The sequence below is a fragment of the Lutjanus erythropterus genome, chromosome 15, assembly GCF_056507025.1.
Source record: "Lutjanus erythropterus isolate fLutEry1 chromosome 15, fLutEry1.hap2, whole genome shotgun sequence".
In the NCBI taxonomy this organism is placed as follows: Eukaryota; Metazoa; Chordata; class Actinopteri; order Lutjaniformes; family Lutjanidae; genus Lutjanus; species Lutjanus erythropterus.
The window spans coordinates 32,194,675-32,210,326 of record NC_139331.1 but is presented as its reverse complement, the minus strand read 5'-3'; the positions used below and the strand labels follow the sequence as shown (position 1 = coordinate 32,210,326).

The 15,652-nt window shown below is 42.3% G+C and overlaps 1 protein-coding gene across 1 annotated transcript in view; it reads right to left on the bottom strand.

Annotated features, from left to right (window-relative positions):
- The window catches only part of jag2b (jagged canonical Notch ligand 2b), a 69,906-nt gene that overhangs the window by 23,148 nt on the left and 31,106 nt on the right, over positions 1-15,652 (bottom strand). The window contains exons 3-6 of the mRNA XM_084738279.1: positions 13,904-13,958; positions 7,525-7,782; positions 5,534-5,594; positions 2,003-2,133 (exon numbers count right to left, since the gene is read on the bottom strand). Coding sequence (XP_084594405.1) covers positions 2,003-2,133; positions 5,534-5,594; positions 7,525-7,782; positions 13,904-13,958 — 505 coding nt within the window. The remainder of the gene's footprint in view (positions 1-2,002; positions 2,134-5,533; positions 5,595-7,524; positions 7,783-13,903; positions 13,959-15,652) is intronic.

Below are 15,652 nucleotides of genomic sequence, written 5' to 3'. Positions count from 1 at the left end.
ATGTACACGTCCATGCAGGGAATAAACTAAACCCTATTTGATCCCTGCACACCGTCCTGTAAGGCTAAAGGCCAGGTCACCCTAAAGACTGGTAAATAAAAGAGCAGGGATCTGTCTCCACCGGGGATCTTAGGACCCATTCTCATCCCCCGAAGAGCCCTCAGTGACGAAGGGATGCGGGAGGATCGAGTGTCTCTGCTGCCGCTCAGATCTCACAGGCAGTAAAACTATCCAGCTGCTGTTCTCCAGGCAGCGTGCAGAGAACTCAGACCTCATGTGAAGGTACGATGCTAATTCTTAAAAAAAATAAAAAGTTTATTTTTCATGATATTATGATAATTTGACACTAAAATATACACATTAACAGTTTAAATGCTGGTTATTGTGTTGTGTTAATGCTGCATTCAAGACAACTCGTAAATTTCCAACCTCCCACTCAAAACACTATGATGGAACGCCACTCAAAGCTGGAGATCCTTCTTGCGAACTCGGGGCAAATCAATCTACCCCGAGTTCATGAAGAAGTCAGCAACAGCAGCAGCATACGGAAGCCTAAAATAATACACGCCATCACATAATAAAACCTGTTCTGCATGTCGTAACATACTGCCAAAGTTATTAAGTGCGTTGAGCATCATTTTTCATGCATCATTTTTCCTCTGTGTTGTTCCTGTGAGGAGGCTGCTCAGCTGAGGGTTTAACTGAGTGTATACTTGCCAATAAAACAGAACCGTTTTGTCATGTTTAGCCATGACTTTTTAGGTATTATGCACCTGGAACGCTTTGAGGGTAGAAGTAGAAAATTTTGACCTCCAACGTTGCATGAAATGCAGTTTAAGTCCGGTTTTCACAGCAATATAATGCCTAAAATATGCTAAAATCACCTTTAGTTCTGTAACTAACTTATTTTCATTGTCAATTATAATTTTCTCTATTAATTGTTTAATTGACTCCTGAAAGACAGAAGACAAAGTGAACATGAATTCATCATCAGATACAAAGGTGGAGCATTTCCTGTTGTATGGCACTTTCCTGCTGTTGCTCTATTAACAACCAACACGCCGGACCAAATAAAGGCGTTTAATATAATTTAACTCCTTTTTTAATCTGCCTAAGCGTTGCCTTAAGAAGGATTTGTTTGCTTTCATAACTGTTTAGTGGTTTGATTTATAAAATGTCCAAAAATTGAGGACATTTAAACTTGGATTCCTCAGTAAACAGGACCTCTCTTCAGTCCTCTACAGTGAAACGCTCGTATTTCTTAGCCTACCGAAGGTGTTTGGCCCCGTTTCCCCTCCTGAGACGTGGTGCAGAAACTACCACTCGTCTTCTCTCATCACTACAAGGCAGCTTTTTTTTTTTTTGACAGTACTTTTGCTGATTGTGTTTTTGCATTCTTTATTTAGCAAATTCTGTATCTGGTGATTTATTCATATTCTAGCCAAACAGTGAGTCCACATATTTCAATATATGGCATTACAGGGCATTTTCAGATATTTTATTTTATGTGTCTGCAACATAGGACATATCTGGACACAGCGCACTATAAGGCAAATACTGGCTTAGTGCTTGACTTGATATAGAGCATATCCATCTCCAGACATGAGTTCCATGCACGTTCCATGCCATGCAAATCCCAGCTTTTGTGCAAACTAGTTAAATTGGTCAGTGCCACAAATTAGCTTAAATCTGATTGGTGACCTACAGGTGCAGAATCTTTTACATGTCACAACTTCTTGTGTTTTAAATGTTTCTAAATCCTCAAACCTTCTGATTATTTCCTGGCTTATGGGAAAATTAAGACTTTTAGACCCCGTGAAGCTGCGGGGACTCAAGCCAGAAAAAAGCTAATGATAGAGCATCTATTTATTATATATAATTATATAATTTATTACTGTTGCAGGCCTTGTTCAGTTGCAGCTCCTGAAACACAGGCAACTGTTGCGTGAGGGGACGTGCAGGATGTCAGCGGGACTCTAAATAAATAAAAACTTTTTCTTACCTTTATCACACAGCAGACCACCCCAGTTCCTCTCGCAGTTGCACTGCCACGGGATCTTGCAGGTCCCGTGAATACATCCAGGATAAAGCTCACATTCATCACAGAATTGGCCCCGCCAGCCGTAGCTACACCTGTGAAACACAGATGCCAAAACATGAGCATAAATCACTTAGGTCATCTAATCCCCTCTTTCACTGGCTGTTAAGTTTATTTATGTGTAATTCCTCTTGCACAACCATCCTCTAAAACACTACATAACAGATGAGTGTAAATGCGATGATCAAGACAGTCACGCCATCATTAATGTGTTCATATTTCTGGAAAAGAAATAGGAAATGTTGAAATGCATCAGAGTTTGTTTCAAGCTCCTGCAACTTGCCACACTCCAGCGACTTCCTGTGGCTTTGACTAAAAGGAATTTACGACGACTCTCATTTTAATATTTGAAGTTTCTCAGACTTTAAAAATGAGTAGTCTATTCACTGAACAAAAAAAAGAAATTCTGTCACTGGCTAATCTCCACCATGGATGCCAAATCCAAAAGCTGACAGGCAGAACCACTTTTGGTCTAAAAAGAAGGAAAAAAATCTATCTATAATTAAAGTGCCTGACCCCTGCTCTAACATGACCGTGTTGTGATAATAAAGGTATTTTAATCATTTTAAAAGAAGGTACCATGGAGTTTTTTGTGATTTTTAGACATATCCAAAGATCACCCCAAATAAACTGGGTTTGAGTCCATGAAGCGCTCCTACACGGACACTTCTTTCGTGGAAAAACATTTATTAGGACATCCGTAGGAGGGTCCTGGAAGAAGATATTCATTAGGCCTTGATTCAGGATTCAAACGAGTGAGCTGCTCGAGGTGAAAAGGGACAAAGACGGTCTACAGTGACAGAAGCGAGCCCTCAGACACAACCTGCCCAACAGTGGAAACACCTAATACTGTATCTGCTCCTGCGTCAACCTATCCCACGGCCTCCGGCCAACTAATCTTAGTGGAGGGTGACATTCCAGGGCAGGAGGGGTTAAGAATACTTCCAGCGTCTCCCGTGCTCAGGGTTAGAGTCTGGGGCTGAGGGCTACGAGGGTGGTTCTGAGAAAGATAGCGTCTGGAGACTACTGTGTGTGTGTGTGTATACAGCGTATGTGTGCACACGCCTGCAGCTTCATGACAGCGCTCGGCTATTCCAAGGCTGCGGTGTCGTCGAGCCAGCTGTCTTGTCAATTGACGGCTATTTTGAGTCTCCTGCAGACGGCACCGCTGTCTCTGAGAGAGACGAGGCCTTCGAGAATCTCTGCCATTCTCAGGCTGAGTGGGGGGGGGGGGTGAAGGGGCATCGGGGAATACTTGGCATGCTTCCTCCACTGTATATGATTAGCTGCAGAGGGTCTGACAGCAATGTAGCAACAACACTAACAGAACTTTGGCAGGGAGACACGCTTACTGCTTCTTAAGCTCGAAGGTATCAAAAGAGGCATTATGTGGTTTAATTCTTGGCCATATTGATATCACGATTAGTCATCAACCCCTCGCGGGCGTAGGCGTGATGCTGGATTCCAACATGTTGGAATGTCAAAGCAAAGCGCTCAGAGTGCTGGATAACGTGTTACATTGCTTACACAAGTGATTCTTGGGACACGGCAAGCCTTTGACAAAATATGTCAGAACAAGCCTAATGTGTGCTAATAAAAAGCCTCAATGCAGCAGCGTTAACAACAGGCACGTACCCGGCTTTTGTGTTTTCTTAAAAGCCCGTGGCGAGCGGGGCAAAGCCCATAAAACTGTGATGAAATAAAGGCAATGAAAGGAGACGGCGAGGGATTTAATGCCAGCTCTCTGTGACCCGAGGCTTCATTAAATTCATGCCACTGCAGGAAGATTCTCCACTGCTGCTCCTCTATTCATGTCACTTTTCCTGTTGACTGCGACTTGACATTTCACAAGAAGAAAAGGTGCTTCCCTCTGTTGTCTGTCTGCAGCCTGCTGATCCAGGCAGACACAAAAAAATGTGAAGCAGCTTCCTAAAACTGGTCATCCCCTGTTATTCGTCCTCGGCTCCGAGCCAGACCCTTTTTCCTAATAACGGGAGGCGAGTGTCTCTTTCCATCTGGCAGGTGGGAGGGAGGCAGAGAGGTTTTTTTTTGTTTTTTTTTTTTTTTTTTACAAATGACGACGGGATGTTTCACATCCTGGAAATGTGGACCTACAGGGCCATTCTACGTCACTTTATCTAACTGTCATTTCCACTTTGGGAAATGTACATAACACAGTGGGATATTAATTTCCTTTCCTGCCCCCTGCCCTTCAAGGAGGACTGCAATGCGGATGGGGAGGGGATATGACAATTCCCAGCACGTTTACGGTGGTCAAATTCGCACACACCGACGACCGCCTTTCTTTGGTCCGAGCCACAGAGGGCTGATGAGACGCTTGGTATTCTGTGGAGGATTTCAGGTGGCTAAAAATACAGGGAGGCAGGCGCGGCGTTGCCCTTTTCTTCAGAGTCGAGGTGGAGATGCCCACAAGGGAGGAAAAGGGCTGACACAAAAAAAGAAAACAACAGGCTACGACACGTGAAGGCATCTTAGATCCATCATTCTCCTGTCTTTCACACGTTTAGCTCGACTTCTGGTCTAATTCTGAAGTCCAGTGCGACTGCTCTTGCCTTTTTCAGTTGTCACAGAGACCACCTTTCTACTACAAACACACCAAAACAAATGACAGCAACAATATGACGGATCTTAGTTTGGATTTTTTGTTGTAAGGCTGTATGAGGTACTTCGCCATATCCTGTAGGTAAAATCGGCTCAGCCCTAGTTTGGAGAGGAAGCGAGAGTATAAATAATATATATCTATATTTAGATTATTTCCATGGCTTTACCTTGTCGTCAGACAGCCTTTTCCCCACAGGAAATGAAAGTTACGTAGCTTTTTTAAGCGCTCTCTTCCCACCACCAAACTCCACTGACAAAAACAGCAATTTTACTTGGCAGAACGCAGAGCTGCTGGTCTACTGCTGTCTTGCTCGGTTAGTTTATCCGTGTTATTGTGTGACTTTAGTGAATCCGAAACAACCTTTTGAAACACCAAAGTCACGCTACAGCACAGACAAACTAACGGGTTGAGGCAGCGGTGGACCAGCAACTCCCGTGTTCTGTCAGGACTTTTTCCAATGGAGTTTGGTTGGTGTGGAGACGGTGATATTTGGCTTTTATAGGCAGTGTCCTATCAAAAAAGGCTGTCTGACGGCAAAGTGGTGAAAATATTCTAAAGCACATAGCATACACCGATACTGATTTTTTATTAAGTGGACTTTTTTTTTAGGTGGCTAAAATACTTTTAGCTGCTGCCCCTGTCCACATCAGTGTTTTGCTTAGCTTCTCTTAACTGAGGGCGTTTCGACCACCATCTACTGTAGGTAATACACTGAGTTTGGATAAGTACCTCATACACCCCCACTTCAAAAACTACAAACTATCCCTTTAACAGCGCATCAAAAGAAATAAAGATATTCATGTTAATCTTACTTGCATTCCCCTGGGACAGAGCAGCTGCCATGTAACAGGTTGCAGCCTTGCTTGCAGATCGCTGAGGAAAAACAAGAAGAGAGAGAGAGAAACAATTTAAAAATGTTAATGTTAAAACCCACCGGGACACGAGCATCATTACATTTCTTCCCATAAAAACACATCATTCTTCAAGAAAGGGGGTCAGACAGAAGCGGGGTATAAGAAGGGAGGCAGCGACATGGAAAGGTGGGAGGAGGAGGAGAAGCTCGTTTGTTTGCCGTCTTTCTAACAAGTGCAACAAGACGTGAGAATTCATGGCACCCTGAGCAGGGCTGGAGGGGGGGCGGGGGGGGTGTGGCGAGGACGGGACAACTTTATGGCCTGCATGTACAACACTACCCCCCTCTTAAAAACAACCCAGCCCCTCTCCTCTCCCCTGCTCTTTTCAACCTTCGTCTTCTAAGGTCAGTTGGGTGATTTATTGAGGCCCCCCCACTCTCTCCAACACCACCCACAAGCACGACCCCGACGGCGCTGCTGCTGCACTTTAACATCAGCAGGCCGCTCACGGTGCAGCTCCACCGACTCCGGAGTGAACTCAAGTCATGTTACCTTTACTCGTGCCGTTGTGCATTCTCATGTAGAGCTGCAGCACTTAATCAATTAATCAATTATTAATCGACTATTTTGAATCATTTTTTAATGAAAGAAATTTCCAAATTCTCTGATGCCAGCTTCTCAAATGTTCAAATTTTCCAATTTATTTTTGGCTTCAACTGCCAAAGACACAGAGCAAGTCACTCAGTTTCTCACCCCATGATGTTTCTGTTGTTCTGTCATATGTCTGGTGCAACTGAACTACACTCCTGTTCACTGATTGGCTGTTTACATGTCACTCGTAGGACACTGCATCATGAATAAACGTCACAGGCTTGTGCTTTCATGGCAGTTTGTGTTTTTAATTGAAACTACTGAACGATGTTCCTCTTGTTACTGACAAAGCATCCATCGCCGATACATATTAGGGCTGCAACTAACAATTATTTTGATCATTGATTAATCTGTCGACGATTTTCTCGATCAATCAATTAGTTGTTTGGCACATGAAACATCAGAAAATGGAGAAAAATGTTAACCAGTGTTTCTCAAACCCTAAGATGATGACTTCTTTTGTCCACAACCCAACAATATTCACTTTACAGTCACAGATGACTAAAGAAACCAGAAACTATTCACATTTAAGAACCTGAGATCAGAGAATTTGGACATTTTTTCTTTAAAAAAGAAAAAAAAAGCACTAACACATATCACTTCTGTTTTATTTCCCCAAGCCTAATTTCAACACTCAGATACTAAACCTGAGATGACGTCAAATAAATACTTTGCGTCAGATTCTATGTTTCAGTTTTAATAATCTGAACTCTTTCCACATTACAGAGTTGAAAAATAGGGCAGCAACTAATCATCATTTTAATTGGATAGTCTACTGATTAGCTTTAGCGATTAATTGTCTAATTTTGTCTTTAAATGAAACGAGAAACAAAAACACAAAAGCAGCACATTTTCCCATTTGAGAAGCTAGAATCAGCAAAGGTTTGACTTGATAAATGTTAGTTAGTAAAATTCTTGATTATTGACTAGTCATTTAGCAGAATCATGTGAGAGAAGCCAAGATTTTGTTTTTATACCAAAAGTAAAAACCGAAAGAAACCCCCTGGTTTGTTATCATGCACCACAAACAGGAAAACTTGAGAACGTCTGAGCTGTTTGACATCTCTGTTTGAGAAACGATAACCTAAATGAAAACATGATTAACGGAGTACAGAAATAGCTGCTGATTAATTTCCTTCCCAGAAAAGAAGGTCACCGTCTGGTCAGAGTTAATGTCTTTTTGTGATGCTCGGTGAATTGTGGGACGGTCTTGGCAGACTCAATATGAACCAAGATAACATCAAACTGTCTCATGACGGTGACTGAGGGCATCAAGTCTGGTGCATCTGCCAGCTCACCTGTCCTGCAGTCTGGTCCCATCCAGCCGTCCAGGCACACCTGCGCCCCCGAAGGCTCGCAGCGATAGTGGCCGAAGTAGTCGTCACGAGGAACGCACAGCTTGTTGCACTTGTTGCTGTAGTAGTTCTCGTCGCAGCGCACCCGGATACGATAGACGAGGCGAGCCACCGGCCCGTCGTGCAGGATGGTCTGCCAGGGGTCGCCGGGGTTTATCATGCCGGTATGAATGCTGCGCTCTATCAGGAGCTCCTCCTCGTCTGAAACAAAAACGAAAAGAGCACAAATCAGCCGAGTCAAATTGTGAATATTTTGTTCTGATTCAACAACAGAAACCCATGGATGAACATTTAAATGATCACATCCTCCCCTTAAAAATCAGTTCATTGTTGATCTATAACTTTACTGTTTTGGTTCTGAGAAGCTGCAGCCTTTATTCACTGACAAACTGTAACTAAACTGTATATTTACTGCCAGACTGACAAATCCAGTGCTCACTTTTTCCTCTGCTTTCATCATCAGTCTCTGCTGCTCACTCTGTCTTATTCAACCACACACACAAAGGCTTCTTTTACTAATATAACAAAAGACCGGAAGCGAGGAGATCTTGATAGGCCTGCAACTGACCATGCCATGGTTTTGACAGTGGCATTTAAAAATGCCAGGTTAATGCAGGATATCCTGTGCTGCATGACTAATGATTTAGCGTCGGCTCAGCATGCTAGGAACCTTGCTCGAGGTGATAACCAAAAAAGTATCTGTCAAACTAGCAGCTATGGTGTCGTTTTGAGCTGCTGCAGGATGCTGTCTTTAGTAAAACAAGGTCCATAATTATAATAATCCACTGTACCTGAACCTGCTCAGCATCAAACAGCAGACAGACACTATTAGTTAACAGCTGGTTTCAATAATTAAAATCAAAGACAGAACTGCTGATTCTCCAGGCAGTTTTTTTCCTCTCTACCTCCGCCTACTTGCGGCGTTCAACACATGAAGAAAAAAACAACACTTCAAAGACAAAATCATGTAGCTTACCATCCATTATATACAGTATATTTGGTTTAGATATTTGAAAATGTAAACAGGAGTTGTCAGGGCACAAAACCAACGATCTGCTGATCAAATACACACTGATTGTCTAACAACAGGTAGCTGTCAGCACAAAAAATGTTTGAAATAAAACTGAAATCCAAATCGAAACAGAGATTTGGAGAATTACATTTGCCATAAAGTGTCGGAAAACAAGACTCTAAATGAAACTAATGTCGCTCCCAAACTGCTGGAGGTGTAACAAGCTGGTCATATCAGTTTAAAATGTGTTGATACGTCAATGCTGTGTTCACACTGCAGGTTTAATGAGTATAACTTTTATTTGGGCTGTCATCTACTTCCTAAATTGATCAGGATCTGCATTGGTTAGCAGAAAATCATAATCTGTTCTAAAAAAGTGACACTCTTCCCTAAAGGTCGAAAACAGTTACGCAGAACCGGTGCATTTAGTAAGAAGATAAAAAAAATGTGTTATTTTAAAATCGGGAAATGATGTGGAATTTCCTTTATTCCGACGTAAAGTCACTCCCTCACTAGTTGAAGCAGCGCCTTTTTATTCAGCAGACAAACGCTTTGATATCATATTGTGTGAGAGTGTGTGTGTGTGTGTGCGTGTGTGTATGTGTGTGTGTGTGTGTGTGTGTGTGTGTGTGTGTGTGTGTGTGTGTGTGCAAAGTACCCACTGAATTTTAAGTATGCAATTGAAATTCATTGTCTGCAAATTGATCCATTTTCTGGTGACGGCACACATCATCAGTGCCTCTGAGCTCTCTGTATGTGCACTGTCATGTCGGGAGGTCGCTACCATTTAGCCTCCAACACACCAACCTCACACACACACACACACACACGCGCATGCTGAATATGTTTGCCTCTGTCTGGCTCGCTGCAGCGCCAGCCTCCAGAAAGAAAGCAATCTTTATCACAGTGGGATCGAAGCTGGCAAACAATCTCTATGGAAATAAGGGGTCTGCGATTTCCTCTGCTCCACGGCTGCAATGCACCATGGACATTTTGAAGTGAGCAAGCAGGGAACACACACACACACACACACACACACACACACACACACACACACACACACACACACACACACACACACACCTTCCTCTGCTGGGGACTGACACAATGTCAGACAGAATTAAGCAACAATAACAGAAATAACCCCCGGTAGTTGCCAGATAGAGAACAATGGGCTCCGGGCCCAAGCCGGGCTCTGCTACCTCAGTGTCTAAACACTGAGCCCGGCCGCCCAGTCCACTCCACTTCCTGCTCGATAAACACAAGGAAAACAGCCGGCTGCCTTTCCTGAGGACACGGGGGGGAGGAGGGAAGAGAGGCACACTGGAGGACGTGATGCTGGAGGAGAGGAATCTCACTGACAGACCAGCACACTGATGGACTCTTACGTAGGACCAGACATGATGAGGCTGCTGCTGACTCAGGCCGAAGAACAAGTTCCACTGTCCTACAGATATACTGTGCACTGTATTTTTATCTCACAAGCCTCTTTTTGCGCACACAAGATCGACCCAAGGGCCAAATTTTTTAGTCAATTCTCTCCTTACACTGAGTTAACCATGAGGGGCTGTGACCACCAGAATAATTTTCCTCAGGTGAACACGGCAGGTGAGTTGCAGATAGTTTGTGTGGACTGAGGGCTACTTGCTTGTAACTACCAACAGCTCCATAATTTCCTTCTAAAGCTTGTCTTTTTTGAGGATATCCTTATAAAGAAGGGTGATACATGCTGCTAGCTGGAGAGGAAACAGAAATGTCGAAGACGTCAGCGTTGATTTTTGAAAATCGGTTGGAGGGACACAAGAGCACAGTTTTTCAAACAAGCGACGAATCGTTCAGCCTCATCATTCACTGATGCACAGAGCCAGTCAGGATGGGAAAAACTGAAACAATCCGATGTTTGCTTGCTTGCTTGCTTGCTTGCTTGCTTGCTTGCTTGTTCACGTTGCTTCCAGCGAGGAAACGGTGTCCTCAGCCGTGATTGGAGAGACAATAGAGAGAGGATCAAACACATTTTTCAAAACTGGTCAACAAAACTGCTGCACAGGCAACAGTAACAAAAAAAAACATGTCCATCATACATAACAGACATGCATTACAAGTAGGGCTGCACAATACGGTAAAAAAGTCATATTGCAATTATTTTGACTGAAATTGTGATTGCAATATGTGATGCAGTTGGTGGGAATGATCATTTTTGCATCACAATTTTCATTTTTGCTGGAAAGAAACTATGAAAATTGTGATGTGACATTTGTTGGGGGTCTTTTCTGATTTAAATTTGTAGGTCGGAGCCTCTCTGCTTCCTTATAATACTGTTTTGTCACATTTTCCTTCATCAAAACACTGCACAGTTCTGTGATTTGAATTGCTTGGCCAATATTTGGAATAACTGCGCAGCCCTGATTACAAGAATGTCTGCCTAGAGGGCCATGAAACCGACTGATCCAACTCCATGTCTAGCAACACCTTCTGTCCAATAGATTAGGATTGATCACTCTGGATATGGTCAGACTGCTACACTGTCATCAGTTAAATGTTCACTTCCCTGTCAGACTTTGACTGTTCTAATGTAGAAGATGTCGACAGTAAAACAGCTCTTACCTTAAGTAACATTTGAGACAAGATGCAGCAGGATCTGAGCACACAGACTCCTGTTTTGTCTGAGTTTGACAGAAGGAAACTGGTGATCATCCATTTTTCAGGGCTAATAACTAACTAAAAAACACATCAGCGTAACTATGAAATAAAATGCCGTGATAGTCTGTTGATAATGTGATCACAGACCTCTGCAGGCCTGAGCAATGGAGAAAAACCTACAAGATCCTCACTTGAGTTCTTACTACACCTGTACTACCAAAACCACTCTCCAGAACACCCAAAATAGCTCCAAGCTGACTTTTTTTCTCTCCAGATACCAATTCTGAGAGCGACGCTTTTGGATCTGCCAATACCGATTCCCAAGCGAGTCCAGTGGTGTCTTTTCACTGCATAGATATCTGTGTATGAATGCAGAATCTGTAGGCAAGGAACAAGATTTTGCGATCAGAAGCGTTCTAGTTTCCATTTGTTTTCTGAGTAATAATAAACTTCTCAAACTGATTTACAGCAAACAAATTACATGCACCAAGTGCTTCACATACAAGAGACAGAACACAATGTCATAACTAATGTAAAATAAGAGTAGTATTGACTGGTCACGCTTAACAGGATTTGACTGAATGCAGGTAAACAGTTCATGCGGAGAGGAAAAGAGGTAAAGTGCTGGCCGAAGCACAATGAAGAGTTGGCTTTTATATGCAGGTATCTGTTTGGTGATACTGGTTTTCTTTTAGTTCTGCAAACCAAGATGACATTTTAGGGCCGACAGTCACGCTTGGACGACAAACTCGACATCAAGTTAAATCAAAGTTAGGTTTGAAGAAGGTATAAACTGAAACAGATGCTAAAAATTAAAAACAAAAGACACTTTTGTTTTTACGTGTCTTTGAATCAAATTTGTCTTTGATCATGATCTGTGAAATCAAGTGAAACGGTGGTGTGGTGATGCATGTGCCATGACATTTACATATTGAAAATTAGCATAATGAGCGTGACCTGGCCGGCCCACCTGCCAGGCGAGAGGCTACAATGATCCCTGCTGCATCTCGCTGGGACCTAACAGAGCGGACTCCTTGTGATCTTCCACAGAGGTTGAAAGGGGCATTTGTTCCACACGTTTGTGTTTCCTGAACCCGTGACATTAAGGTTGAAGTCAGCTGATGTCTGTGATCTCACGGCAGGGTCGGTTCAGCTTTCAAGCAGAATCCAGCATGAATGAATCAAACCTGCATTTTGAAAAGGAACAGCTTCCTTGCTCTTATTTTGGAGAAATTAAAGAATTTGTTTCTTAAGTCTTGTATACTTGCACCAGGAACATCTATTTTGCTGCTTTAAAGCCATTTGGCTGAGACTTGAGTGCGAGCAGCTGGCAGAAAATCAATTGGACGGTTTCTCAAACAACATTTCAGCCTTACATCCATCAGAACTAATTACTGTAAATGTACACAATTACTGGAGACCCACATGCAGAAACAGAAAACACAGTCTAATCAAAGCGCTGTGATGTCAAACTCTATTTCTTCTCCATTGTCTGCATCTACGAGTGGAAGTGCGTTTGATGTTATGGACAAAACAGGATGCGATGACCTCATATAAATAAAGAGCGAGTTTAGACGAGAGTGGACAGTATGGATATATGAAAGCATTCATGTCCACGCTTGCATGCACGGTTATGTATTAGAGAGTGGTGAAAAATGCCACCGTCTCCACAGATCAAAGCTCGCGTCCACACATGCAGACGGTATAGTCCTCAATGGGTCCTCTTCCTCCCAGACTGGGCTACTGCTCAGACGGGAAAAAGGGGGTTGTACAGGAGTCCACCCAGCGGACATAACTGAAGGAAAACAGGATACAGCTGGTCAGAACTGACGGCCGGAGCCAACATAGCTGAGAAGAACCGAGGCTTAGATTCTATACGAAGCGTCTTGGTGGGGGCTGTAATGTACAGGACAACGTGTTTTCAACCTGCTGTCTATGGCGTTGAAGCAGGAATTCAATCAAGCTTGACACATGAATACACAAAACACATAAATTCATTTAAATATGTTAACAGGAACACTTTGAGTAGAGTTCAACTTAATATTTCTACTGATCGATTAATCTGCAGACTGTTACTGGTGCACAGCGTTGTGCAATATTCTTGGTGTGCAAGGATCTGTGTGTGTGTGTGTGTGTTAATTCTGCGGCTATGTCGCCTGTGTTTTCCCAAAATGTCCAAGACAAAGCTCTCCTAAATGAGACAATGAAAGCTAATCTAATCTGATCTAATCTGGATTATTTGTTTGGTACGTGAAAAGTAAGAAAATAATGAAAAATATCCCTCAGAATTTTTCAAGCTCACATAAAAACTGTTTTGTCTGACCAACAGTTAAAAATCCAAAAAATTGTATTTATGTTTACTTCTGTATAAACCAGCACATATTCACATTTTAGAGGCAGCGATCAGCGAATTTTTGCCATATTTACAAAATTAAAAAAGATGATCAAAACTATTATTGATTGGTTTTCTGTTAATTGACTTATTAATGGATCAAATGATTAATTAAAACTGAAAGTGACCATCATATTTACAAGACATCTTTCCTGCAAAAAAGTCCTCATGCATTGACATACATCCTTCAAAACTGCTAACATCAGTTATCAACATCACCTCCATCACTAACAGTGTGGAAGCCGTGGCATTGAGACGTGTGTGAAGTTCAGACTTACTGTTGCGCGTTCCATTGTCCCAGTCCCAGGCCTCCACGAGAACCGTGTACGTCCGCTGGAGGGAAAGGAAAAAGGGAAATAAGTCAGGTGAAATCTGGACAAAAATCGCATCGCTCGCATTCACGTTTTCCAAGAGTTTGCTCAGTTCTGTGCAGGTAAACCTAAATGAGTGATCACACTGGCTGATTTCATCTGACTAACAGACGTCTGCAGCATCAGTGACTCAGCCACCAGCGACGTAGGATGAACTGCTGTAATCATAAGGAGCTGCAGGGCAGTGCTGGTACTTACTGTATCTTAGCAGCACCAAACAACACAAGGAAACACAATCAACCCTCCTTAAGAATCAAAAACCAGTGCAACTCCAGTGCCTGATGTCTCAAGTTGCCTATAGAGTGAATGCATGTTAGGATGATGTCATCACTGTAAACTGTTGCATACAGTATACACAGGTTTGTTTTAAATGCAGGTAAACCTGCTAGAAAAAGGTGATTGGTTCCTTTTCCATTGTCAGTAAACAAGTTGCCAAAAAGCAGGGTCAGTAAACAGCTGCATGGAGGCCACTACTTGACTCTCTCATTTAAACACCTCACCGACTAATCTGGAACGATGTTTGAGTGCTGCTTGAACAGAGACGGATTTAATTTGTGGCACAGATGACGAAGAGTCAAAGGAGTTTACCAACTGAGGCAACAGGCCTTCATGGCATTGTGCTGGAAAAGGGGATGGAGTCATGTTTCTCTAAGTGTAGATCAGAGCTGGAGCCGATAAATGTTTGGGCAAGAATGTGGTGATATGATACGGAGGAGTTATGATTCAATATATTACGATACTTTAAAGTATAGTGATATTTTGCAGGGTATTTTTTTTAAATCTTCTTTTAGGAAAATTGTCAGGTTCAATGCATTCTTATGCGATCAGAACAGTGGGATCTACAACTGTATTCATCATTCAATATCCAACATTACAGCACCACTTTTCTTTTTCCTCTTCCTGTCTCAGTTTACATTGTTAGGTTGAAAAATTAAAGAGTCAAACGGCTGAAGACAGATTACAACACTTCCATAAATCTTTGCATGTAAACTATTCATTAAAAATCACAATACAGTCTGAGACTCGATAAAGTATCACAAAAAATATACTGCGATACTCAAGTGTATTAATATCTTCTTACACCCCTAATAAATAACCTGCGACAAGAACGGACTCATTTGACCCACAAATGAATGCAGACTGTACCTTTAAACACTGAGGACAAAAGCCAGATATAAATGGTTTTTTTTGTCCGGTATAAAAGGGGATTTACATTCCAAAAATTTCCACTTCACGCGACTTGAGCTCGACAATGCTGGAGAAACTCAAATTTCATTTGTGCATTTCTCCGGCCCATGTGTGCGACAGAACAGATGCCATTTACAAGACAAAGGCAACCTAAGAATGTAACAACGTGTCAGTCAGCAATGTTTTTTATCATACACTAAAATTTTCCACATCTCATATAATCATTGCCGATGACTACATGCTTGATGCATTGTCTGCTCGGTTACAAAAAAAAGGAACATTTGACAATGGGCCTTTGTTATTTTGTTCCCAAATTCAGACTCACTGAGAAGTAAACTTTCATAATCACAATGAGTTCATCATATAGAGTGATGTAATGTGGATGAACATTTTTCTTCGACAAGCACACACACACACACACACACACACACACACACACACACACACACAAATATACGATCCTAAATC